The sequence below is a fragment of the Ahaetulla prasina genome, chromosome 4 (genome assembly GCF_028640845.1).
Source record: "Ahaetulla prasina isolate Xishuangbanna chromosome 4, ASM2864084v1, whole genome shotgun sequence".
NCBI classification, from domain to species: domain Eukaryota; kingdom Metazoa; phylum Chordata; class Lepidosauria; order Squamata; family Colubridae; genus Ahaetulla; species Ahaetulla prasina.
In genome coordinates, this window is record NC_080542.1 from 92455271 (window position 1) to 92483200 (window position 27930).

At 37.2% G+C, this 27930-nt stretch overlaps 1 protein-coding gene across 9 annotated transcripts in view; it reads left to right on the forward strand.

Moving 5' to 3' along the window:
• GADL1 (glutamate decarboxylase like 1) overlaps positions 1–27930 on the forward strand; it is a 126109-nt gene that overhangs the window by 12618 nt on the left and 85561 nt on the right. For all 9 annotated transcript variants that reach the window (XR_009154926.1, XM_058181191.1, XM_058181190.1 and 6 more), the window contains 3 exons: positions 16865–17037; positions 18226–18352; positions 21317–21407. Coding sequence is in view for 8 of the 9 variants with exons in the window: in XM_058181190.1 (XP_058037173.1) it covers positions 16865–17037; positions 18226–18352; positions 21317–21407 (391 nt within the window). In the remaining variant the exon portion in view is untranslated. The remainder of the gene's footprint in view (positions 1–16864; positions 17038–18225; positions 18353–21316; positions 21408–27930) is intronic.

The following is a 27930-nucleotide window of genomic DNA, read 5'->3' on the forward strand; positions in this document are numbered from 1 at the left end:
TTAATAACTGAACAGAAAGAATAGATTAGATGTAGATAATTTAGATTATTTAAAAAATATAATTTGGTGAAATAATCCACGTTTTGTTAAATGTATTTAGCCACATTTTATACCCACCCCATCCCACAATATTTAGACATATTAACAAACATTAGATTAAATAAAGGCTTCCAAGTTGTTTCATGGTTGGCAAAGCAAGTAAAAAGAGACAAGCTTTGCTTTTGTTCTTACATTTGGAATTGAACACATTTCAGGAGCAGGATTCCCAAAAATATAAGTGGTCCGTTTATTTTACAATCAGCTGCACCCTTTATTCTGCATCAGTAAATACTCTGAGTTACTTTGGATACTGGCCATACTTTTTCAATGAAGTGATTTACTGGCTTTAAGACATTGGCAGCATTTCTATATGATATTTAACCCAGATTTGTTTCTAGAAAGTTGACAACCATTACATCATTGCCACGCCAAGTTTTTTTAAGTGGGTTGACTACAGTTCTTGATGCTATCATAAAAAAGCAATATAACCTTATCAATTCATAAACTACATTGTTATTCAGATTTTTCCTATGTTTTTGCCATCAGCTGATATCCTTGTTTTCATGACTCCCAGAATTCTCATCAACCAAAGTTGCCACAGATGTCAATAGCAGTGTTTCCTGACATTTTCTCATGCCAATCCATGAAAATTGTAATTTGGTCCCTTAAATAAGCATACCACATTTTAAAAAATATATATATATATTCTTTTTACTAAAAAGAGAAAAATTTTGTTTCAGATCTCAAATGTGATGTAGCTTTGCCCTCTTGACATCATTCTTCCTGCCTTAAAAATGCTAGGGCAGCCCCCACTTTTGCCATTAATGTTCATCCCATTGGCATCATTGGAATATGCTAGATTATTCCCTCTGATGTACATCAAACTTGTTTACTATGAATAAAATTTACTAGTATATAACCTGTTTGCAAGTTATGGAAAAAAAACACCATTTGTTCATAGGAGAGAAATCGATTACAGTTATTGGACCTATATTTGATACAAGTCTAAGTTTATAAAGTACCAAGGAAACTATGAACCCAAAAAAAAAGATAAAATAGATAAATTAATTTTATAAAAAAAAGTAAGTTTTAGTCCTTAACACTAAAAAGAAGAGTTTATTATTTAAAAACGATAAGATGCTAACCATAGTATATTAACAAAATGTTCTCATGCCCAGTTCCTGGACAGTGGACCCTCAAAGGCTGCTGAACACCAGGTCAGTCAAGAATAAGTTCCTTCCTTATTTATGGAGGCAATCTAGTATGCATTAGTGAGACCTGGCTAATTCAAGAATGGCTAGTTCCACTTGGACATATGTCCAGTCAGCTTTAGAGTCTGGCATCAGCCAAGGCCTAAGGCACGGGAGCCAGGATAGTGGTTTGTCATCTGGGAATCTTTTTGACCTTCAGGAACCATTCTCACATTTCCAGGTGTAACATCTTATTCCTAAAAATTTGCTAGGCATACATATAGTATGAATAAATAGGTTGTTTTAAAACTCTTTTACTTGGTAACTTTTTCAAAACTTTTCTAAAAGGCATTGAAAAGTCACAGCTTTCCCAAGGCTGGGCTAGGTGAACGTCTTTAATATTTTATACTGCTTTGTATAGCTTTTCTCTTTGTGAATCATCTGTTAATAAAAGGACATCATCTGTTCCTTTATTTTCTGCCTTTTGTAATGTAATGTGCCCAGAGGCATAGGGAGACATTCTTTAAATCCATGGAAATAAATAAATTTGAGTGAAATATGCAAAAAGATTATCACTTCAGGTTCTATTGAGAAATATTTTTGAAAACTCCTGAACCTACAGATACTGCTGCCTCTGATGTGCTAGGATAATTTCAAATATTGCACTGCAGTCACAAAATTTTGCTTTAGTGGATTGGCAAGTACAGTAAAATATTTTGATCTCTAAAGCGACCATTGTTTCAGTTGTATGCATGTAAAGAATCATGATGGTATGAAATCAGTATAAGTGATTTTCATATGAAAATCTGCAGAGATGAACTAAGGCAGAATGCTTTACTGATTAATAGAATGCACTGTATAATGGCAACATTTAACATAATTAAAATCATGTTTTATATTTTACATTTATTGTCTATTTCTTATGGTATAAGATGAACACCATTCTGGTTACTAGCCTGCTGACATTTTCTGACCTTTTTGCATCAGATTGAGTTTATATCTGGATAACTGGGTGGAGTTAAAGCAATAGGTTTTCTTTTATGGTTTTCACTTTGGAACAGCAGAGATTTGTATTTTTTTTCAAAATGAAAAAAAATGAAAAGAAAAACAAATCTAGTTTGCCTTTGGCTTTCTTCCCAATTTATTTATAATAAATAATAATATTTGGTGCTATTATTACATCATTCAGTAATATAATCAGTAAAAGTTTGAAGTGCCTTTTGATAAATGCCTTTTGTCTATGTAATATGGCTTAAAGGTAGTTTTTCCATACAATCCAACTGATTTAGAGTCCATAGATAGAAAACTGTTGAATTTGGAAAATACATAAATTGTCAATTTTCAGTGTGGTGATTGCTAGAAGATCAATTGACTCATACGTTAGTTTTACTTCTCTGCTATCATATTATGATGAGTCTGAGCAAATAATTCCACTAGAGATATGTGCTTTGTTTTTCAATAGAATCCTGAACAATGCTAATCAAGCAGTTTGGCAAGCAGAATCACAAATTCTGGGCTTTACCATCATAATTAGTATTGTACCTTTTCCTGGAAATACTTGATATAATTTGCTTCTGCTGAAAGAAAAATCAGGTCCAGTTCCAAGCCAGGAATAAAATGGAAGCTGAAACTCTGTAGAGCTTCTCATTCATCCAGGTCATGATTGTCCCAAAGGTGCTTTTTCAGGAGGCAACTGGACTTTCTTGTTTTTTTCTTTTAAAATATTTCACTTCTCATCCAAGAAGTTTCTTCAGTTCTGACAGGATAGTGGGGAATGGAAGGATTTATACTTCTTGCATACAGCTGGTCATTTGCATCCTTTTGGAGCAGGGGTCCCCAACCTTTTGGACCTCAGGGACCACCAAGTTCATAATTTTAAATCCCGCAGACCGCTAATACGAATCCAGGGTGCCCCTTGCTGAAGTGACAGGATGGGGTCTTTCATGCACTCTCCCTCCTCTCTCTCTCATTCTCTCTTTCTCTCTCTCTCTCCCCCATCTCTCTCCCACTCATTCTCTCTCATCTCTCTTTCTCTCCCACTCTTTCTCTCTCATTCTCTCATTCTCTCTCTATTCCCCTCTCCCACTCATTCTCTCTCTCTCTCCCTCTCATTCTGTCTCATCTCTCTCTCTCTCCCACTCTCTTTCTCTCATTTTGATTCTTTCTTCTCTGATTCTCTTTCATTCTGTTTCTCTCTCATTCTCTCTCTCTTTCATTCTCTCTTTCTCGGTCTCTCATTCTCTCTCATTCTCATTCTCTCTCATTCTCTCTCACTCACTTTCTGATTCTCTCTGATTCTCTCTCTCTCTCTCATTCTCTTTCTCATTCTCTCTCTTTTTCTCTTATTTCATTTTGCATGGCATCAGCATTCTGTCTCGGTATATTTGCACCAGCCGGTTGGGACTTGGAGCGGTAAACAGAGTCTGGTCCAGGGAGCAGCCGGATTTTGCTCTCCATTGTGAATGCCAGATTGGCCCCCTGCAAGCTCTCATCTCTTGAGGAGCCCAGGCGAAGTTTCCCGCAATGCTTCAGTGAACACTCCTCAAGATACGAGAGCTTGCAGGGGGCCAATCTGGCGGCCGCAAAAGAGATGCTGCGCAAGTGCAAATAGTGCTTTGCTCCCACAGCTTCCAGTCATCGCAATCACTGCTTCGGCCCACTTGTGCCTCAGCTCCTCCACCAGGGTGCACCGGAAAAAATATGAAGATTTCTCCACGGACCACCAAAATTTTCTTGCGAACCACCGGTTGCTGACCACTGTTTTAGAGGGTCGTTGAAGCCCTTGGAGATTTATCTGTGTCCTCAGGGTCACCTGAGTGGTGTTCCTAGTTCCTGTATTCTGCAGTTTTTTCCTCTGGAAATCCACTCCTACTCCCACACCATTCAAAGGGTGTTCATCCCAAATTGTATAGTTAAAAGTCTATAGAGATTCTTAATCAACCAGGTCATGGTTGTCTCAAAGGTGCTTTTTCAGGAGGCAACTGGACTTTCTTGTTTGTTTCTTTGAAGACCTTTCGTTTCTCATCCAATTAGCTTCTTCAGCTCTGACAGGATAGTGGTGTGGTAGTAGGAATGGATTTCCAGAGAAAAAAATTGCGGACTACAGGTGACCCTGAGGAAAACCAACAACAGCATGCGGTACTGGGACAGCTGACAAATTAGCGTGCAAGGATTTTTATACAGTTTACAGCATTTTATAATTTTGAGGTTTGCTTTGTGAGCTTTTATTAATTGATTAGTTTTATTTTTTTTTGCAAAGGCTCTTGATGGGTCAATTATCGACTTCCTTGATCCTAATCCTTTCAGTCATGTGTAATTGGTTTTGTCCTGTTACCGTATGTATTGCCTCTAGCCTGTCTTCCTTAATCTACTGGTATTGTTTCACTTTTCTCAATGAATGAGGTTCCTTAAATTCATGATTGCAACATTGTTTCTCTTTCTATTGTGGAAGAAAAGAAGACCAAAAAAAAAGGAGATAGTGTTATTTTACTTTTAGCAACTTCTGTGTTTCTTTTCTTGGCTTCTCTGTTTCTTAAAGTTTGAATGGTACAGAAGGGTTTTGAGGGGTGATGATGTCTTAGGTTTCTTCCTATACTTCCAACAAAAGATACTTCTTTTGAAGCATGACAATTCTCCATATTTTTATGTTTAAAATATAAAAGTATACATTTTTAAAATTAAGTGCTTGACATTTTCAAATTAGTAGTTTCCCTAGTAATCCCATCCCTGTGATTACCTTAGATTTCATAGTAGGCCCTATAGGACATAAAGTAGGTAAATAATTGATGTCCAGTGTTTTGCTTTAGATATATTCAGCTGCCTAGAAAAACGATAGAGTAAGCTGGAGAATTTTGGGGGCTATCCTGAAAAGGTAGAAAGAGTGGCGATTTGGGATTCTTTATATGACTTTAAACAATTGTGCAGAGTTTGTCTACTCTAGGTCAGTGATGGCTAACCTTTTTGCTATCACATGCCAAAAGCATGCACAGGGGGTCATGCACACGTGTGCCCACACCTATAATTCAATATGCACATGACCCCCCCATGCTCCCCACGCTTTTGGCATGTGATTGTACAGTGGGCCCGGTAGGCCTCTTTTTCACCCTCCTCAGGCTCCAGAGGCTTTCTTGGAGCCTGGGGAGGGTGAAAATGGCCTCCCCCATCTCCTCGGAGACCCTCCAGAGGCTGGAAACAGCCTGTTTCCCAACTTCCGGTGGGCCCGGAAGGCCTGAAAATTAGCTGACCGGCATGCGCATGCGCAATGGAGCTGAGCTAGGGCAACTCTCGCGTGCCCACAGATATGGCTCTGCATGCCACCTGTGGCATGCATGCCATAGGTTCACTATCACAGCTCTAGATTCTATCTGTTGAGCAATGACATATGGCGCAACCTAGGAAGCAGCCATGACACAGCATCAGCTGCCTGGAACAACTTCTACTTTGAGATCCATCTTTCCCCTCAACTGGGTTTAAAAGAATCCTTAACCTTGTTCTCCCCTCCCCCCAGGCCTTAGATTAGCCTGAATGGCAGGCAAGGGGCCGGAATAGCTCAGGCTGTTAAGGAAGCCTGTTATTAGAACACAGTAGCCTGCAATTACTGCAGGTTCAAGCCCGGCCCAAGGTTGACTCAGCCTTCCATCCTTTATAAGGTAGGTAAAATGAGGACCCAGATTGTTGGGGGGGCAATAAGTTGACTTTGTAAAAAATATACAAATAGAATGAGACTATTGCCTTATACACCGTAAGCCGCCCTGAGTCTTCGAAGAAGGGCGGGATATAAATGTAAACAAAAAAAAAAAGTTCAATAAACTGTTTTGTTTTTAAAACAAGTACTCTTATTTCTTCTACATGTCTGTCAATTTTTTACTCATACCCTTTTTTTAATTAATGCTTTTGTCATGAATGTCAAACAGTTGTCATGAAGTTGGGTAGCTGTCTAAATTAATTACATAAGGCATTTCTGGTCCAGCTTTGTGTAAGTTTCGTTATTTAAAAAAAATTCTGCAAAGAATAGTTACAAAACCAAACTTCATAAGCTAGATATCTGGATTTTGGGGGGGGGGAATGATGTGGGGTTTTAAGTGCAGGTTAGGAAAAAAAATAACACATTAAAGACAAAAATATTCACACCAGAAAACCATCTTATGTTACAAACTATATTTTGTTTTTTAAAAAATATATGGTGCTTGAATACTTATGGCAAAAAGCTTTAATTACAAAGTTGGTAAGACATACCAGTACATTTTATTAGCATTCCAATTTTCAAATAGGTCTTCCTCTTCTAGCTGTTCAGAGAAAGTAAAAAATGTAGTTTAAAATATAAAATAGTTGGTAGTTGTTTACCCTAACATTTAAAAATGTAGAGGCTGAATCTGAACTGGGAAGAAATGTGCAACCATCATATTTTAACTATACCCAAGTATGTGTAAAATCACATTTTATGTTCTGCCATCTCATTTCCTAGATGGGAAATTTAATAATAATCCTTTTAATAACCCCCATTTTTTCTTTTGCTTCTAGAATTGTTGAAATAGTTGCCCCCCATTATCAGATCTTGTAGTTTTGATAGTTTCAGGTAATGACTTAATTTCACTTTTTAATTTCTTCCTTTCTGGGATTTCAAATATTTATTTGTTTATTTATTAATTTGTCAAACATGTACAAGATAGCAGGTATAAATATGAACATGGACATGAACAGAGGAAATGAATACAAATAAATGGGGACAGTAAGAAAGGGATGGTAGGCATGCTGGTGTGCTTATGCATGCCCCTTTTATGGACCTCTTAGGAATGGGGTGATAATCCATGGTGGACAGTTTAAAGTTTAAGCTGTGAGGGTTTGAGGCTGTAACAATGGGGTCAGGTAGAACATTCCAGGCATTGACCACTCTGTTGCTTGAAGTAATATTTTCTGCAATCAAGTTTGGAGCGGTTTACCTTGAGTTAGTATCAATTGTTTGCCCATGTATTATTGTGGTTGAAGCTGAAGAAGTCATTGACAAGTAAGATATTGTAGCGCCTTACCTGTCAACAACTTTTTTATGTTGCTTTTTAATGTTTATTTATTTTATATTATTTATTTATTTTGTCACAACAGTATATATAAGCATAAGCATGAAAGTAACTATATAACATGTAAGCATATATATAAGTATAAGTATGCAAGAACTATATTAATTGGATATAATGAAAGGAAACAATAAGACAGGAATGGTAGGCACATTTGGGCTCTTATGCACGCCCCTTACAGACCTCTTAGGAATGGGGTGAGGTCTATAGTAGACAGTTTTTGGTTAAAGCTTTGGGGATTTTGAGAAGAGACCACAGAGTCAGGTATTGTGTTCCAAGCATTAACAACTCTGTTACAGAAGTCATATTTTCGGCAATCAAGATTGAAGCGGTTAATATTAAGTTTAAATCTATTGTTTGCTCTTGTATTGTTGTGATTGAATCTGAAGTAGTCTTCAACAGGAAGGACATTGCAATAGAAGATTCTATGAGTTAAACACAGGTCCTGTCGAAGGTGGCGGAGTTCTAAGTTTTCTAAACTCAAGATTTCAAGTCTGGTGGCATAAGGTATTTTGTTGTATTTAGAGGAATGGAGAACTCTTCTTGTAAAATATTTCTGGACACGTTCAATTGTATTGATGTTTGAAATGTGGTGTGAGTTCCAGACAGGCGAGCTATATTCAAGAATTGGTCTAGCAAATGTTTCATATACTCTGGTTAATAGTGTAGTGTTTCTGGAGAAGAAGCTACGTAAGATTAGGTTTACAACTCTTAAAGCCTTTTTTGCCTTTGGCACTATGATCATTGGATATGAAAACTCCAAAGTCTTTGACAGGGTGGGGGTCATCTGTAAGGTAATGTCCATCGAGTTTGTATTTAGTGTTTAGATTCTTTTTTCCAGTGTGTAAGACAGAGCATTTGCTGGTTGAGATTTGGAGTTGCCAAGTTTTTGACCATTCTGACACAAAGTCAAGGTCTTTTTGAAGGGTAGCTGTATTGTTGGCAGTGTTAAATAGTTTGACATCATCAGCGAAAAGAACACAATTACTTTTAATATGGTCACAGAGATCATTAATGTATAATATGAAGAGTGTTGATCAAAAAACACTGCCTTGGGGAACGCTGCTATTGACAGGAACAGGATTTGATAGAGCACTGCCTATTTTGACCACTTGTTGTATGTTTGACAGGAACGCTGATATCCAATTGTGGAGGGGTCCGGAGATGCCATAGGATTTTAGTTTTAGGAGAAGTTTGTCTTGTACCATTGAGTCAAAAGCTTTACAAAAGCCTATATAAATTGCATCTTTTGTTTTGCCTTGATCAAGATTTGTAGTCCATATGTTTTTGTAGTGAAGAAGTTGTAAGTTACATGACAATTTTTTTCTGAAACCAAATTGTTTATTAGAGAGTAGATTGTTTGTTTCTAGGTGGAAGATAATGGATTGGTTGATGATAGATTCCATAACTTTACAGGTGACACAGCACCTGGTCTGTAATTTTCAACTAAGCTGGGGTCTCCTCTTTTGAAGACAGGAATGACCGTGGCTAGTGACCAAAGTTTGGGAAAGGAACTGGTCGTGAAGGCTTTTCCAAAGATTATGCTTAGGGGTTCTGCTATATTAGTGGAAAGCTTTTTTAAGAAGTATGCACATAGTCCATCAGGTCCTATAGATAGGGATGGTTTCAGTTTGTGAAGAGCTTTTTCAACATTTTCTCCAGTGAAATCTATATGTGTTAGGTCGTTATTGGTGCGTTATTGGGGTTGGGAATGTCGGGTATGAGCCATTACTGTTAACAAAGACTGAGCCGAAGAATGTATTAAAGAGGTTTGCTTTAACTGTTTCATCATTATTTTCTTTGCCGTTAGATTCTTTTAGTGGTGGGATAGATCTCAAGTCATTAAGTTTGTTGTTCATAAAATTATAAAAAGCACAATTGGAATTTGTGCGCAGAAGGTTTTCTTCTTGCTTGGTGTTGTAATTGGTGCATTCAATTTTTATTTGGTTACATATATCTCTGTATCAGTTTTTGAAATTTGCTACATGTCCCTTTTTGTTTTTTCTCCAAAGGGATTTTTTTTTGATTGGAGCTTTTTTATTGATATGGGTAATTTGTTTTTTTTTTATTTTTGTGGTGGTTTGTGGTACGTAGAGTTTAATGACTCTATTGATTTCAAGTAGGAATACTTTTTAAATTTTTAATTATTTTTTTAATTTTTTTATGTTATTTTTATGTTGCTTTTCTTTTATTAGATGAAAAGCCTGTTCTACTTCCAAGGGGAAGTAATTAAACTTGGTGATCTAATAAACGAACATCACCAAAAAGTAGTAATGGAGTCTAGTAATTTGCAAATAAATGATCTATTCTATACTTCCATTTTATGTACATACATATTTACACAGTATTTGGGGGTGGGGACCAGGTTGTAAATGGTTGTGTGGATTGTCATGTGATGGTGCAAAAACTGTGAATTATATATTCTCTGAGAGATAAACTGATTTATTTCCAGCTCAGCTGAGAAATAAATGAAATCACTACTAGTTGATTTTTTTTTCTATGATAAGAATCCAATTTGTTGTTGGAGAGTGTTTTGCATCACTTTTCTTTTTGAACTCCTTTAGGTCCTTCAACTCTTCTCTATCTGTATATCAAGTTACTTTTTAAAATTTTATATTTCATATATTATTATGGTTATGGTCACATAGCCAGATGTTTAGACTGAATTTAGCATTTTTGTCCACCTTGAGACCTTTCTAAAAACTTGGGACAGGCAGACGTGTGAAAGATATCATCACAGAATGTAAGTTGTTCCAAGTAAAGCTGCCTTTGCAATTGACTGGTGGTGATTTTGTCAATGCCACCAATTTGTCAAATGGTGCTCCAGATGTTTTGGAATTGCACACAAAGAGCCTCTTACTATCAGTACTATCTTTACTTTCTTTCATGAATGAAGGTGAATATACATGTCCCAGGATAATGTTGCATGATCCAATCTGGGTTGGTCACTGGAACCAGAGGTTTTGTCTTCCGAACTTTTGGACTCGTGATTGAGCCCATCTTCAGGGAACATCTCTCTTTGCTTTCTTTTGCCACAGTTGTCCAATTTCTTTTTTTTTTTATTGAAAGAGTTTTATAAAAAAACAAAAACATTTTTCCCCCTTTTTTCCCCCTCCCTCCCAAAAAAACAAAAAACAAAAACAAAACACCCCCCTCCCTCCCCCACCCCCCGGCTTCCCGGGTCAATCACAAGGTAAAGTTATACATAAACCAAACATAGAATAAAATTTTCCCTTCCAATCCAAACAACCACATCCAAAGCTTTTCATCTCCCAACCCCCTCCCCATTACATAAAATAACTTTCTAATTATTCAAAGGCAATCTGATATTTCTTAATCTGATATCTGTTTTGTAAATAATCAATCCATTTTTTCCATTCAATTAAATATCTTTCCTGCGTATTGTCTTTTAAAACGCTGAGATTTTAGCCATCTCAGCCAAATTAATAACTTTCAATATCCATTCTTCTATTGTAGGTATCTCTTCTTCTTCCAGTATTGTCCAATCAATAGTCTTGCTGCTGTTATTAAGTTCAAAATCAATTTAGTCTCAATCCCTGTACAATCCGTTATAATTCCCAAAAGGAAAAATTGTGGCAGGAACTTTATCTTCTTCTTCAGTACATTTTGAATAATCCACCAAATTCTTATCCAAAAGACCTTAATTTTCTTGCAAGTCCACCAAATATGAAAATATGTAGCATCATCACAATCACACCTCCAACATTTCGCTTGGATATTAGGATACATACATGATAATTATTTGGGATCTAAGTGCCATCTATAAAACATCTTATAAAATTTTCCTTAAATTCTGTGCTTGTGTAAACTTAACATTTCTAACCCAGATTTTCTCCCATGTTTCCAACATTATTGGTTCCTGAATATTCTGTGCCCATTTTATCATACAATCCTTTACCAAATCCTTTTCGAATCTATTTCAAGCAACACATTATACAATCTCTTTATATGCTCCTGGGTCTGATTTCTAATTTGCTTTATTAAATTTTCCTCCTTTGCATTATACCAATTTTTGATCTTCTTTCCATCTAGCACTTATTTGCCCATATTGAAACCAAGTATAATTCCTCCTTCTTCATTTAATACCTGTAATGATTTTAATTGCAATCTACCTCCTTCAGCATACAAAAGTTCTTTATATGTAATCATTTCCTGTTTCTGTTCTATATTTATATTCTCTATTGCATGTCTAGGGCTCGCCCATATAGGAATCTTGTAATCTAATTTATAGGAATATTTATTCCAGACCATAAAGAGCACTTCTCAACACATGATTCTTAAAAGCCCTATCCACTTTTTTCCATAAAATAAGTACGCATGCCATCCATATAACAAGTCATAACCTTCTATATTCAAAATTCTTTCCTCTGTTAAGTTAAACCAGTCACTTATTACTGAAAGGGTTACTGCTTCATAATATAGTTTAAAGTTAGGCATTCTTAAACCACCTCTTTCCCGTGAATCCTGTATTATTTTCATTTTAACCTCGCCTTTTTACCCTGCCATATAAATTTATTAATCCCAATCTGCCAATCTTCCAAATTTTTATCCTTTTTAATTATAGGTATCATCTGGAACAGAAACAAAAATCTAGGTAACACATTCATTTTAATAGCCGCAATCCTTCCCAATAGGGATAACTGCAATTTCTTCCAGCCACTCATATCATTCTGAACTTTTTGCCATAGCAAGTCATAATTATTCTTATAAAGTTTCTTGTTCGATGAGCTAATATAGACCCTAAATATTTAACCTTTTTTACTACCTCAAATCCTGTCATTTCCTCTAGTTTTTGTTTCTGTTGTATAGACATATTTTTAATTATCACTTTTGTTTTATTCTGATTTATTTTAAATCCTGATACCTTTCCATATTTATCAATTACTTCCAACAAAAATCTACTTGAATTTATAGGATTCGTTAACGTAACCACTACATCATCTGCAAAAGCTCTAACTTTGTACTCATATTGTCTAATCTTAATTCCTCTATTTTCATTAATTCTCGTATTTTATCTAATAATGGTTCCAGAGTCAAAACAAACAATAATGGTGATAAGGACATCCCTGTCTTGTTCCTTTCGCAATCTTAATAACTTCTGTCAAACTACCATTTACTATAATCTGTGCTGTTTGCTCTCCATAAATCGCTTTAATTATTCTAATAAAACAGTCTCCAAATTGCATTTTCTCTATTAATTTAAATAAAAAATCCCAATGCAATCGATCAAAGGCTTTCTCTGCATCCAAAAAATAAGTGCTGCTGAAGTATTCTTCTTTTCCAAATATTCCAATATATTAATAATCTGTCTAACATTATTCCTCATCTGCCTCCCTTTTATAAAACCAGATTGATCAGTATGAATTCTTTGTTGTAAAACTAACATTAATCTATTTGCTATTATTTTTACAAAAATCTTATAATCATTATTTAAAAGTGAAATCGGCCTATAGTTACCAGGTTTAGAGCAATCTTGCTCCTCTTTGGTATCAGTGAAATAAAAGATGTTTTCCATGACGGGGTATTCCACTCCTAATTGTATCTGATTAAATAATTCTTTAAGTGGGCCTAATATTTCATCCTGTGTTTTTATAATAAGTTGCTGTAAGACCATCTGTACCAGGGTTTTCCCATTTTAATTGTTTAATTGCCTCCACTATTTCTCCAGTAGCTATCGGCGGTTCAGCTCCTCCTCTGTTCTAATGTTAGAATATTCACCTTATAATCTTTCAAATAATCATAAATGTCCCTATCCAATATTTTGTCTTTTGCATATAGTGCAGTATAAAATTCTGAGAATGCCTTTTAATTTTATCCTGTTGGTATATCTCTTTACCTTTATATTCTATTTTTTGTATGACACGTGCTTTCTGTTTCTTCCTTAAATTATATGCCAACCATCTCCCAGGTTTATTTGCATTACAAAAGGTATTATGTTTAGCATATTGTATATTCGTTGCCACCTGGTCTGCCATTAACATATTAAATTGACTCTGTAATATTTTTATAGCCTCTTTAAGTTTATGATCTTGTGGGTTTTGAATTAATAACTGTTGCTTCCTTTGAATTTCTTCTTCCAAATATCTACGCTGCCTTTGTTTATTATTCCTTTGCCTGTTGTCCAAGTAAATCAATATCCTCTAATAAACGCTTTGCTCGCTTCCCACACAGTTCCTATAGGTGTCCCTTTGTACATATTAAAATCAAAAAATTCTTTTAACTGTTTCTTACAATAAGTTACATTATCCTCATATCTAAACAGATTTTCATTCAACCTCCATGTTCTACCACCTTTTTCCCTTGTAATAATTCCATCCATACTGGGCTATGGTCAGTTAAACACCTCGAAATATCTTCGTTTTCTTCACCCTAGAAAGCAAGTCATTAGAAATTAAAATAAAATCAATGCGTGAAAAGATTGATGCCTATCAGAAAAAAGTAAAATCTCTCTCATCTGGATTCCGTAACCTCCATATATCTCTAAACTCAAAGTCTTCCATCATTTCAAAAAGGATTTTGGTAATTTTGCATGTATAGGTATCTTCTTGGAGGAGGTTCTCTTATCCTTCTTGTATCAATTACTCCATTCCAGTCTCCTAATAAAATAAACGAACTATAATCCCAGAGGGTCAACCTCTCATGTAACATTTTGTAAAACTTTTCTTGTTGCTGATTAGGTGCATAAATACCTATCAACAAAGTCTCTTTTGCATCTATCACCAGTTCAATAGCAATAAATCTTCCTTGAATATCTGCCTCAATTAGCTTAGCTGGTAAATCCTTCCTGATATATACAACAATTCCATGCTTCTTTTCCAAAGCTGATGCAACAAAATGGTTACCCAATTTTGAATTAATTAAATATTTTTGGTCTGATAATTTTATATGTGTCTCTTGCAAACAAATCACATCATTTTTAAATTGTTTCAAGTAGTGAAATATTTTCCTTCTTTTCTGAGCTGAATTCAAGCCATTAACATTCCATGACAAGATTCTATTTGCCATTACTGGCCTCCTGAAGCTTTGAAGCAGACAACGGAAGCTCCTCCTCCGGTATCTTCCGTCTAGCTCCTCCCACAGCTTCCATAATGGGATCCTGACTTTTACTTTGAGACTGTTGCTCTTCTTTACGCTTAAGGGCTCCTCTTGTCACCCTTTGCTCTTGTGGTTCCTCTAATACTGGCAGCAATAAAGGCTCTTGGGTCACCACGCCTTCTTGAGTCTCTTGAAGTTTTCTATCACTTCTATTTCGACTTTCAAAACTGTAGAAAGAAAATCCTTTGCCTTTAAAACAGTGTCAATTCTATATCTCCTTCCTTGATAGAATAGTGTCAGTCCAACTGGCACCACCCATCTGAATTGAATCTGATGTTTTTTAAGTTCTTGTGTAAAAAGCAAATTCCTTCCTGTCTCTTAACATCTTTGAAGGAATCTCTTTCAACACCTTCAACTCCTGTTCTCCAATTTTTAAAGTTGTCTGATATGAAACTTGCAGAATTTGATTTCTCATAGTCCTTTTCACAAAATAAACCACAATGTCCCGAGGAAGCTTTCTCTGTCTTGCAATCCAAGAATTAACTCTATATATTTTATCAATTTGGTAAGCTACCTCTTGGGGTCCGCTTCAATAAATTCAGCCAATGCTTCTGATATAATTTTTCTTAAGTCTTCTCACGCTCTTCTTGCATACCACGAATTCTAAGAGCTCCTTCCATAAGTTTATATTGTAATATCACAACCTGATCTTCATTTTGATCCACTTTTTCTGAACACCTTTCATTTGTCTTCTAAATGCTTATTTGACTGAGAGATCTGTTGCATTTCCACTTCCAATCCTTCAATTTTTTACTCAGTCCTTGAACTGCCATAAGAATATCTTCTCTTATTTTTGCATTAAAATTCTCCATCATCTCTTTTGCCTATCTTCAGAAAGTTTTAATTGTTCTTTCAATATTTCCTCAAGACTTGGTTCAGATCCCTTCTTCCAGAAGGCTTTAAAGGTTTAGCTGCCATTCTGTCTTCAAAAGAATCAGGAATTCAAACTTAATAACTCTCCTTCCCTCCTTTCAGTATAAAAACTCCGTTTGTAACAATCCACAAGTAACGCTGCTTCATCGTACTAAAAATTTTACTTTCACTTTTAGACGCCATTTTAAAAGTCAATTAATCAAAGACAAAGAAAGGTTTCAAGTTTCAAAAGGAGTCGGTACTTGCCGTGCTGATTCTGCATCAAAGTTCGAACGCTTGTGAAATTCCCGTCTGCTTGGAATATCAATCAATTTAATAAGCCTTCTAGAGCAGAAGCGACATTCCTCTCCTTTTCCCTGATAAAAACAGGGGCGTGCTGAAGTTGGAAGGAGTGGAATTCGGTGGGGTCATAAATCCAGGAAAATTCGCTCTTGAGAGCAAACCCCCTGTCAGACCTGCCACTCTTCCACAATTCTGATAACCTCTTTCACCCAGAGATTATGCTAAGCTCAGTGAACAGTGATTTATTTTCTGTTTCACTGACTTTTACAATCTTCTAACACGGAGTGCTCTGTTAGAGCACCCAACAGGAGGGTGACGTCACTGGAAGCCCCCACAGTTGTCCAATTTCTATTTTCAGGTCTTTGTATTTTGTGATTTTCTCCAATTTTTCTATTCTGTGGTCTCCAGATACCACAGTGTCCACTTTTTTGTCTCTCTTGTCAACAGTTGTTAAGTCTGAAGTATTATGTGACAGGTACTTGTCTGTTTAAATTCTGAAGTCCCCACAGCACATTAACTTTTTCATAGCGGTCTACTCCAAAACATTCTGGGTACTTACAGCGTACCATATGTACAGCTAAAACAATCAAAAACATATCAGAATATAGCATAATAGCTCTACAGTCATAACAGTCAAAAGAACATTATAGCAGCTCTACAGAGATACTAGTCTCCAACCTCACAATAAAGTCAGGAAAATACAGTGAGGATTATCTGTATCTCTTGGAGGAAAGCCTTTCTAGAGGACAGGACTACAGGTAATTCTCGACTTATGAAACAATTGAGCCCCAAATTTCTGTTGCTAAATAAGTTGTTGAGTGAATTTTCTCCATTTTATGATCTTTCTTGCTAGAGTTAAGTGAATCATTGCAGTTGTTAGATTAGTAATACGTTTGTTAAGTGAATCTGGCTTCCCTGTTGACTTTGCTTGTCAGAAGGTTACAGAAGTGATAAAATGCAACTCTGGAACACTGCAATCATCATAAATATGGGTCAGTTGCTAAGAATTGTGATCACTTGACCAGGGAATGCTATAACAGTCACAAGTGTGAAAATCAGTCATAAGTCACTTTTTTCAATGTTGCTGTAACTTTGAATGTCACTAAATTAACTGTTGTAAATTGAGGACTATTTTATAGTAGAGGAGGCATTTTCCTCAGTTTCACAAGATTACCATGTTCAGTTGAGAATACCTGGAGCATATCTATTCTGCCTGAACATATTGCTTGGAAAAAACAGTTGGAAACAGTCAGGATAGATAATTATGTGTTCCTTTTGTTTTACCTTCATCAGCTGAAATGAGTAACCAGCAGGAAAAGTCGCAGAAGAAAAATGCAATCTTAGTTGATGGAGTTATTTTAAATGGCCCAGTAGCAGATTCAAAATCTGGCGAGAAATTTGTGGAAGAGGTCAGTAAGATAATAATGGAAGAAGTGGTAAAGAAAGCATCTGATGCAACTGAAAAGGTAATAATCTTTGATGTAATTGGAGTAATGTCTTTAAGTACATGATTTAATTGAAATTAATTATCTAAAACAGTGTTTCTCAATCTGAGCAACTTTAAGACTTTACCACTCTATAATGCCTTGGTAATGCCACACTTGGAATATTGCATTCAGTTTTGGTCGCCACGATGTAAAAAAGATGCTGAGACTCTAGAAAGAGTGCAGAGAAGAGCTGAGAAGAGAAGAGCAGAAAAGATGATTAGGGGACTGGAGGCTAAAACATATGAAGAACGGTTGCAGGAACTGGGTATGTCTAGTTTAATAAAAAGAAGGACTAGGGGAGACATGATAGCAGTGTTCCAATATCTCAGGGGTTGCCACAAAGAAGAGGGAGTCGGGCTGTTCTCCTAAGCACCTGAGGGTAGAACAAGAAGCAATGGGTGGAAACTAATCAAGGAAAGAAGCAACTTAGAACTAAGGAGAAATTTCCTGACAGTTAGAACAATTAATAAGTGGAACAACTTGCCTGCAGAAGTTGTAAATGCCGCAAGACTGGAAATTTTTAAGAAGATGTTGGATAACGATCTGTCTGAGATGATGTAGGGCAGGGGATTGGACTAGAAGGCCTCCAAGGTCCCTTCCAACTCTGTTGTTGTTGTTATTATTAAGAGATCTGGACTTCAACTCCCAGAATTCCCTAGCCAGAGTTGAAGTCCAGACTTCTTAAAGTTGCTCTGGTTGAGAAACACTGATCTAAATAAAAAAAGCAAATTATTAACTTAGTAATCATATTAAGAAATGTGTTTTTATGTACAAAGTGCACTGCTACTGATAAATGTAAAAACACGTTTGATATAATACTCATAATTAAATGTACTGCATTTTTAATAACTAGAAATGTTTTCCACATCATGCCTTTACTTCTTAATTTCTTAGATTTAGTAGAAGAGGAACTTAGAATTCAAATATTGTTGTTTGCAATCTTCCATGTTTGTGCTTAAATTATTTATAAATCTAAAACATTTTGTAAAAACTATAAAAAGTTTCACAAATATATTGAAATTCTAGATTACTTAAACAACTAAATCAGATTTTTTTTTAAAAAAAAAATTGAATTTACCAGAAGATTTTGCAAATTATTGAGGACATAGCCTGATTAACTTTTAAATTCTCTCATCATCAACATTTCTTTCCAATGACTTTATGCAGGTGTGTGAATGGCAATCTCCTGAACAACTGAGAACTCTTCTTGACTTGGAATTGAAAGACACAGGAGAGAGTCATCCCAAACTCTTGCAGTTATGCCAAGATGTTATACAATTCAGCGTCAAAACCTGTATGAATTTCATATTTACAATTGCTTTCCTTCGAATTGCAATGCAAGACTGCTCTTGCTTTTATTTATTTAGAAAAATGTAACAATTTGGCTTTTCTAGCCAAATGCAGACGTTGAAATGAAAAAGAATGGCACGTCTACATAAAAGGCTACTTCAGATGTATTTTCATAATTTCATTTATATGATGTGGACCTTTATTAATATCTATCATTCCTTTTCTTACAGTTCTGATTTAACATTCTGGTGACTGTTAAATCAGAATCTTATTTCATATGTAACAATACTCATTTTAAATGAAATAAAATCTTCATGTTGAAGTTTTTGTGCTACGAGAGAAAGAAGAGTAAAATAAAATCTAAATTCTCCTTCCTAGTTTCATAAATACTTAAGAAACTTTGAGTTTACATCTGAGATGGACCACTGAGCTGGTCTAAAATTATTCCACCTTCGTGGTGATTGCTGATGGATTTTCTGTCTCTGCTGCCCCTATTACAATAATATAAAGCATTATTCGTTGCATGTCCTACTGTAATGAGTTCCTCTGAAAAAATTAGTGGTTGGTGATAATGGTGACCAAAGAATGTTGAGAATTAATAAAAGTCACTTGCAAAAGTTAATAAATAAAACTAGTTTATCATAAGTGAACTTTTTAAACATAGTGTGGAAATCTGGGCATGATTGTGACAAAGTGTGAATGTCTCCCTGGGAGAGGAATGAATTGACTATGGTAATTGAAAAAGACAATTTGGAACATGCAGTGGCATTTGCAACAAAACATTTTACTGCTTATCTTCAAGCTCTGTTGAATAGCTATGTGAGTGCATTTTTATTAGTTTTTTAAATTGAGTTTAGTGTCTACCTATGATTTGTTTTATTTAAAATTGTTTAAAACCTGCTTATTTTACATAATCCTAGACAGAAACAACAAATATATCCAAGGTCATTGAAATATATGTGCTCAAAAATATAATCAGGGTGGAAATTCTACGTATAGAATTTAGGAAGCAAGAAGAAAAAGGGCCTGGAACCTAGTTGCAGACAGGCTAGCAGAGACAGATCAAAGATGTAATGTGATAGAAAGATTTTGAGATCATTGGATAACAAGTATACTTTTTAGTATTCCTGCTAATTTTAACTATACTAGATAATCTCCCTTTTTATGCTTTATATTTATAAAATAAACATGGATATAATTTGAAATACATTGGGGATCTATACAATATAAAATGTTTACAGAATAGAGATATTTTCAATTAGCCCCTTAGATTTCTGATTGCAGTTATTAATCAGCCCATAGAGACAATATTCAACATTCTTTCCATGTTTTTGATTTTGGTTTAATATCTTAGGGGGAACTCAGACCCTGTGATTTGTAATCCACAAGCCTATGACTTAGGGCAGTATGTGAGTATCAGGCATTGGTGCCATATTCAATAATCTGTTTTTGAATCATGGCTGAGTATAATGCAGAAATCCTGCTATTATATAAATTGCAAATTGGGTTTCACTAATACATGTTGCTTTAGTTGTCAGAACCTGTAAGCATCTTAAAAGTTAGAGTCTGAGCAGTGGTGGGATTTAAGTAATTTAACAACCGGTTCCCTGCCCTAATGATTTCTTCCAACAACCAGTTTGCCAAACTGCTCAGAAAGTTAACAACCGGTTCTCCCGAAGTGGTGCAAACTGGCTGAATCCCACCACTGAGTCTGAGGCCAGGAGATTTTAATACCTATGATTAGCAGCCCATTAAACAAGAATCAAAGTACTATCTTCAAAACAATGTTTATTTTACTAACTAATGGGAGTGATCAAAAGGTTAATTACCTTTTTGGAAAATATGGCTAGCTAATAAGAATTCACAGCAATTTTCTGAAAATAATAAGACTACTAAACAATGTTATTAGTCAATATTCATATAAAAGGAGCACTTAATTATATAGCTGTTTAGAGGCCACTTTTATAAGAACATTGACTAATAATTTCTTTATCACTTAGCTTAACACATCTATAAGTAAACTTTAAACAAGTTTACTTTTTTTTTTTACTGAAAAAGATGTCTAGCCAGAGCACCCATTAACGTTACACTATTTATTAATTTATGAAAGATTCAGAGGTAACATTTCCAAATCTATACTGTATTTTTGTTGAGATGACTCAAAATAGATAGTCTGCGATCTGTTTTATCTGAACAATTACATATAGCTTTTTCTGATGCCATTTTATCTATTGGATAAAGCCTTTAAGCAATCTCTGTGTAAGAGATTGCTTAAAGGCTTTATCCTTTAAGCAATCCTATCCTATTTTAATTGCTTATTTTCTAAATGTCTTGAAAATAGGACATAAAATAGGAATTATAGGAAAGTGAAATTCAAATCTTTTGTGACATTGTTTATTAAATGATGGACCATTTATACATCTCTTAATATATTTCTGGAAGGGCTGACACTATTAAATTAAATGAATTAAAATTGCAAATTTTAAATAGGCAATTTGAATATCATTCTTCTTGTACCAAATACATCTGGCTACATAATTAAAATCTTATCAAATAGTCTTATACTTTATTGCATTATTAAATATAAAGTTGAAAAGAATAAAATCAGAAAATAAATATCTTAGGACACATCTCCCTTTAACAAGAGGAAGCTCAAATTGTAGTAGATATAAGAGGAATCAATCTCAAGTTCAACTTTCTCTGTGATTTTCACTGATTCCCTTTCCTTCTTTTGCTATCAAGAAGGTTTACATTGGATTAAAAAAATCTGACTGGAAACACCTATAATGGAGAAGTTCTGAGGCTGGGTTCATGGATCACATCTAAACCACTACATTTTTTTATTGATTGCTATAATGTATGAGCTTTGCAACTACGACTTAGCTGTATGTGTGAATTGGACTACTTTATCTTTTTCAATGACCACTAATGCTAATCAGATATATGTCTTTGTCGTCATTATTTACAGATCACCCAAGATTTTTTAATCAGCTCTATGCTGGTATTGATTATTACTCTTTAGCAGCACGTTTCATTACGGAGGCATTAAACCCAAGTGTGTAAGTGTATTTTGTTTTAAATCATGGTGCTGACTTTGCAGTGCTGTTTAATGGTGGCAGATCCTATTTCCTTGAAATTTCTATTAATAACATTGATAGGATACATATTGCAGATATTGGGTAATTTATTTATTTATTTATTTATTTACATTTATATCCCGCCCTTCTCCGAAGACTCAGGGCGGCTTACAGTATGTAAGGCAATAGTCTCATTCTATTTGTATATTTACAAAGTCAACTTATTGCCCCCCCCAACAATCTGGGTCCTCATTTTACCTACCTTATAAAGGATGGAAGGTTGAGTCAACCTTTGATTTGTTAATTTGTCTATTAACTCCCTAGAGATCCTAAATTAAAGTTATAGAAGATTCTGTGAATCTGATTAATTAGAGTTCTGTTTAATTGGTTTATCTTTAGTTCTTATTTTTCTTCTTTCCTTTATAAGATTAAATGTTCCTGTAAATATTTTTCCTCCATCTTTCCTGAATTTATCTTTTTATAATTGTATCTGGCACTCTATTTAACCAGAAATCATTTGTCAACAGGATATTTAAATACAAGTGACCTTTTAGTGACTATAATTGGACCAGCAGTGTCATTAAACAAATTGTTAGCTAAGTGAAACTATGACTATGCTTATGATTTTACTTCAGCTTTTCTTATTTTACAGACCAGTGAAGGTTGTACATGTAAGGCTTGGTCACAAAGTTACTTTTTCATCACTGTTGTAACTGCAAGTGGTTGCAATATGAGTCAGTTGCTATATGAGGACTACCTGTAGAACATATGTACTCAAGTCTAGACATTGTGTTCAAGTTTCTTCCATACGCCATATATTGAGTATAAAATTTGACCCTGTGCCTGTGGGCTTATTGAAGTGTTAGATTGATTCAGACTTTCAGGCCAGTTGTTCCCTTCTACACATAGAGTGTGAGGATTTACCCATGTAAAAAGATTGAAGAAAAGATACTGCCTATATATTTACTATTTGTGTTTGGAAATTCAACTGAAAAGTGAAACCTTGATCTTCAGCTTTTAGTCCAGCTCTCTGGATTCTCCAAAACGAGAATGTTTAAGAAAATACAAGAGGAACTCTCTTTTCATATAAATATATTATACCTGCTTATTTGTTTGTAACAGATACTTCTTGAATATTAATTTAAAGGCCTCCCCCCCCCACCTTTTGGACTGGATTTTGATGCTTCAAATGAAAAAGTCCTTTGTCTCGTTATAATAATTAGAAGAAAATACATTTTTTGTCAACTGAGATAGAACAAGGTCAGTCTGGGACCATGTATCTCAACAGCTCTTAGAGCAAAGTTTCTCAGCTCTTGCAGTGTTAACATATCATGCACTTCAACTGCTGGGGTTCCCTAGCCAACAAGTAGAAGTCTACACATTAAAATTGCCAAAATTGAGAAACAGTGTCTTAGACGAAATGAATTTCTTTCCTAAGAAATTGTAGTCATGCTTTCCTTTATTCAAAACCACAGTTCTCACAATTTGTTATTACAGTTTATTTTTGTCTACGTATCCTCTCACTTGAATGCTATAATAAGCTCTAGATCAGGGGTGTCAAACTCAATTTCATTGAGGGTTGCCTAAATATTATGATTGCCCTCAAAGGGCCATTTGCGTGTACACTATGATGACTCACAGAGGCCAGGTGAGTGTGGTTGGGCAGGTCTGTTTGGCTGGTCACAGCTGGGTCATCGCAACTAGGTGGCTATGGCTTGGTGGGTGTGGCTGGGCTCGGCTGGGTCAGGATGGAACAAGTCGCACCAGCTAAGTCAACATGGGGACAATTCAGTGCCCCACAAGCTTCTCACCTCCCTAAAGTGCCGTCAGTCAAGTGTGTGCATGCGCGCATGGCGCACGCACGCATGCACTCACACACCCCACATTCTAAGTTTGGGAACTTTTATCCACAGAGAAAGGAAAGGGCCTTCTCCCCAAACCCAGACATGATTGGCAGTTTGCAAGCTGAGATGTGGATAAAAGTCTGCAAGCTTGGAATGGTGTGTGTGTGTGGGTGCAGTGCATGTATGTGTGTGCACAGCATACCAAAGGAGACATTTTTCTCCCTGTCTCAGACAATGTTAGCGTTTCCCTGTCTGGTGCCCCCTCCTAGCAAAGCAGGAGGCGGAGGATGATATTGCTGCATGTGGAAGCGCCAGAAAAGAAACTTTTTTTAAAAAAGTCTTTTATTTTTTAAAAACAAACAAATTTAATTTTTTATCATCAATGTCTTTAACTTCAATACTGTTTTCTTGCTTCTCATTCATGGTCTCTTTGTCCTGTTGATTATGCTCTGACAAGGTTCCTGGTTTTTCATCAAGCTTAAATGATATGCACATCATATTGATCATCCCAATTAGTTCCTGCTACATTTTGGTATTCTGGTTTGCATTTAATATGTCCAAACGATATCCAATACAAAAGTTACTCCAAATTAAAGTTTTGTTATATTCCACCTCCTTTAATTGTTGAGATCAAACGGCACAAGTGAAAACAAACCTTCCTTATAATTTCTCACAGCTCTTATAAGTCAAGGTCACTATAGTTATTTTTCAGATTTTCAAACTATTCGTTGTACCTTTTTTCCGCCAGCAGATGTCTCTCTCCAATCCACAGTTTTCAAATCAACAAAGTAACAAAATATCCAATTTGTTTATTAAATCCACTTATCAAATGCTTTCCAATTTTCTTCTTTCTCTTCTTAGTTTTAATTTCCCCAAATCCAATTTTTTAAATCCAATTTTAAATCCAGTTAAAAAAATCCTTTACTGGGCTTTGTTGTTTTAAGCTTTTCTTTGTTTTTCTTTTAGAGTTCAAAACTATTAGATTTATATCCAATCCTCTTTAAAAAATATTTTCCCTCAGATTTCTTTCTTATAAGAATTTTAATGTCTTCAAATTTAATTTCCAATCCAAACATCCAATTTTCTTTCTGGGCTTTAGAGCTTTAATTTCCTCTTCGTTCTTCTCTCCCCATTGAAATTTCCCAATGCCAAGTAGCTGCTATTCCCTCACTGGGACATCTTTTAAGATTTTTAAAATATTTAATTTTTACCTGTGAGTTGGCCAATATTCTGTCGAAAACATTGCTCCTGCTCAAATCTTATTCTGCTCCAGCTTCATGAAGGCCACAATGGCTGCCCCCCCACCTCCCCTGCTCCTGGTCCGAAGAGTTTCTTCTGACCTTTTATTTATTTATTTTATTTATTTTATTAATTAAACTTCTATACCGCACCATCTCCCGCAGGACTCAGGGCGGTTCACAGCCATATTTAAAATACAACAATATAATAAATAACAATATAAAAACAATTAAAACCAAATATTTGATGGCCAAATCACTAAAACGGTAAAAACCGATTTAAAACCCATTTAAAATTTCACTAAAATATTTCTTAGGCTAGTCCAGCTCGCTGGAATAATAAGGTCTTCAGTTCACGTTTGAAGGCCCAGAGGTCGGGGAGTTGTCATAACCCCGGAGGAAGCTCGTTCCACAGGGCCGGTGCTGCCACAGAGAAGGCCCTCCCCCTGGGGGTCGCCAACCTACATTGTTTGGTCGACGGCATCCTGAGGAGGCCCGCTCTGTGGGAGCGCACAGGTCATTGGGAGGCAATCGGCAGCAGGTCTCGTAGATATCCCGGTCCTAAGCCATGGAGCGCTTTAAAGGTGGTAACCAAAATCTTGAATTGCACCCGGAAGGCCACCGGCAGCCAGTGTAGGCCGCGCAGGATAGGTGTTATGTGGGAGCAATGCAATGCTCCCTCTATCACCCGCGCAGCCGCATTCTGGACTAGCTGGAGCCTCCTGGTGCTCTTCAAGGGGAGCCCCATGTAGAGAGCATTGCAATAGTCTAGGCGGGAAGTGACAAGGGCGTGAGTGACCGTGCGTAAGGCATCCTGGTCAAGGAAGGGGCGCAACTGGCGGATCAGGTGAACCTGATAAAATGCTCCCCTGGCGACGGCTGTCAAATGTTCCTCTAAGGCCAGCCGATCGTCCAGGAGAATGACTAAGTTGCGCACTCCTCCCCTGGGTGTCAGTACTTCCCCCCCAACAGTCAGCGATGGTGTAAGCTGACTGTACCGGGACGCCGGAACCCAATGCCACTCTGTCTTGGAAGAGTTGAGCCGGAGCCTGTTCCTCCCCATCCAGACCCGCACGGCCTCAAGACATCGGCCCATCACCTCAATGGCTTTGTTGGCATGGTTCGGGGTGGAAATGTACAGCTGAGTATCATCAGCGTACAGATGATAATCCACCCCAAAACCATGGATAACCTCACCCAGCGGCTTCATATAGATGTTGAACAGGAGAGGCGAGAAAACAGACCCGCATGAGGCACCCCACAAGTGAAGCGCCTTGGGTTGCCCTCCTGCCAACACCTCCCTCTGCCCTCCTGCCAACACCATCTGCGAACGGTCAGATAGATATGGGAGATAAATTTAAATTTATGGGAGATAAATTCACAAAAAGGGTGGTTGTGTTATCTGTGGAAGAAAATTAAAATGCCACTGGTATTTCTCCCAGGGTAGTCATTTCAGCCAATCCGTGAATAGATTCTCTTCTAGGGTGGGAACAGAAGAGTGATGTCAGAGCTTAGAAACAAGAAGCATCTCCATTGGCTATCACAGCTTGGAATTCTGGGATTTGCAGTCCAACCTCTATAAAAGTCCCCATTTTTTATAAGCTAGTCCAGAGGTAGGTTTTAGCAAGTTTTGACAGTTCTGGAGAGCCGGTAGCAGAACTTTTGAGTAGTTCGGAGAACAGGTAGTAAAAATTCTGACTGGCCCCGCCCCCATCTATTCTCTGCCTCCCAAGTCCCAGCTGATTGGGAGGGAATGGGGATTTTGCAGTAACCTTCCCTTGGATTGGGGAGGGAATGGAGATTTTACAGTATCCTTCCCCTGCCATGCACACCAAGCCATGTCATGCCCACCAAGTCACACCCACAGAACTGGTAGTAAAAAATTTTGAAACCCATCACTGAGCTAGTCCTCAATTTACAACAGTTCATTTGTAATTTCCTTTTGAGGAACTTGCTTGTTCCTCTTGGTCATCCGAGGTGCCTCTCCTTCTTCACCATCCCTACAAGACGGATCCAGTCCAAAGACTCCCCTACAGTGGTTTGTCTGGCTAGATTTTTGTAAGACTCCTCAGAGCCTGCTATTTTCCAGCCACTCTCGCTTCCAGTTTCAGAAGAGAAACTTTGTAGGAAGCAGTTTCCCCTGAGTCCAACTTCTGCCTTGACAGAGCTCTGGAGACTAAGAACAGCAGCAGATGAGCAGCAGTCCCTGGTCCTGCATAAGGGATGCTGAAAAGGGAATCCCCATTTCAAATTGTGTGATAAGGATGCTTGTTTGGGCAGCCTTCCCTCACACAGCTCCTCTGCCAACCCTTTCTCCTCTCCATAGATCTGTCAAGACAGAAGTTGGACTCAGGGGAAACTGCTTCCTGCAAACTTTCTCCTCTGTGCTTCCACACATAGCAATGTCATCCTCTGCCTCCTGTGGGGGCGGGGGCATGCAAGGCTGAGAGGGGGGATCTGGAGTCTCCAGCAGAGGAAGGTGAGAACAGGGTGAGCATCAAAGCCTCATTTACCAGACTCTCACCAGCCCCTTAGGCCATGCGGACAACCCCCGGATGACGGCTGGACTGGAAGCTTGCCTTATAGAGGGCAACCTCCCAGCCCAGCCCTCAAGCTGCTGGGGCACAGGGACTCTGCAGCCCAGCCCAGCCTTGCTTCCTTGAAAGGGTGGCTGGCCACGTTTATCTCCTCCTCAAGGCTGCTGCTGCTGTGCTCACACTCCTTGGCCAGGTTGCTCATGGTGAGTGCAAGAGGGCAAAGTGCTTGGTTCAGAGGAAGGCCCACTCCCTCTCCATGCAAAGAGACCCGGATTTGTAAGCAAAGTATCCTCAGCGATAGGATAGGAAGCCACTAGGGGAGGCTAGGAGGAGAGGTCAAAGGGATGGTGAAAGGGCAGCAGGGCTCCTTCCTTCCTTGCTTCCTTTCTTTCTTCCTTCCTTCCTGCCTGCCTGCCTTCCTCTCTCCCTCCCTCCCTCCCTCCCTCCCTCCCTTCCCCTCTTTCCTTCCCTGCCTCTTTCTTCTCATTCCCATCTCCTTCCTTCCTTCCTTCCTTCCTTCCTTCCTTCCTTCCTTCCTTCCTTCCTTCCTTCCTCTCCCTTTCACCCTCCCTCTCTCTGAGCCCAGAAAGAATGAGGGGACAAGGAGAGGGTGGTAGTGCTGTTGGTGGCCATGACTTTCCCACATGGGGCAAGAGCCGTCCTGGTGAAAGATGAGTGCTTCTGGGCTTCAGGACCAGTGTGTGAGGCTGGGCTGGTGAGTGGGCCATGGAGCCATGAAGGTGATGATATTTTGAGATATTTTGTTTAGCCCGGGTCTACAATATTGGATGGTAGGGTAAGGGAAAATGGGTTGAGACATCGCAAGCCCAGATTGTATATTAAGATCAATGTAATGATATCTGTATTCTGTGGAGCATAACAAATT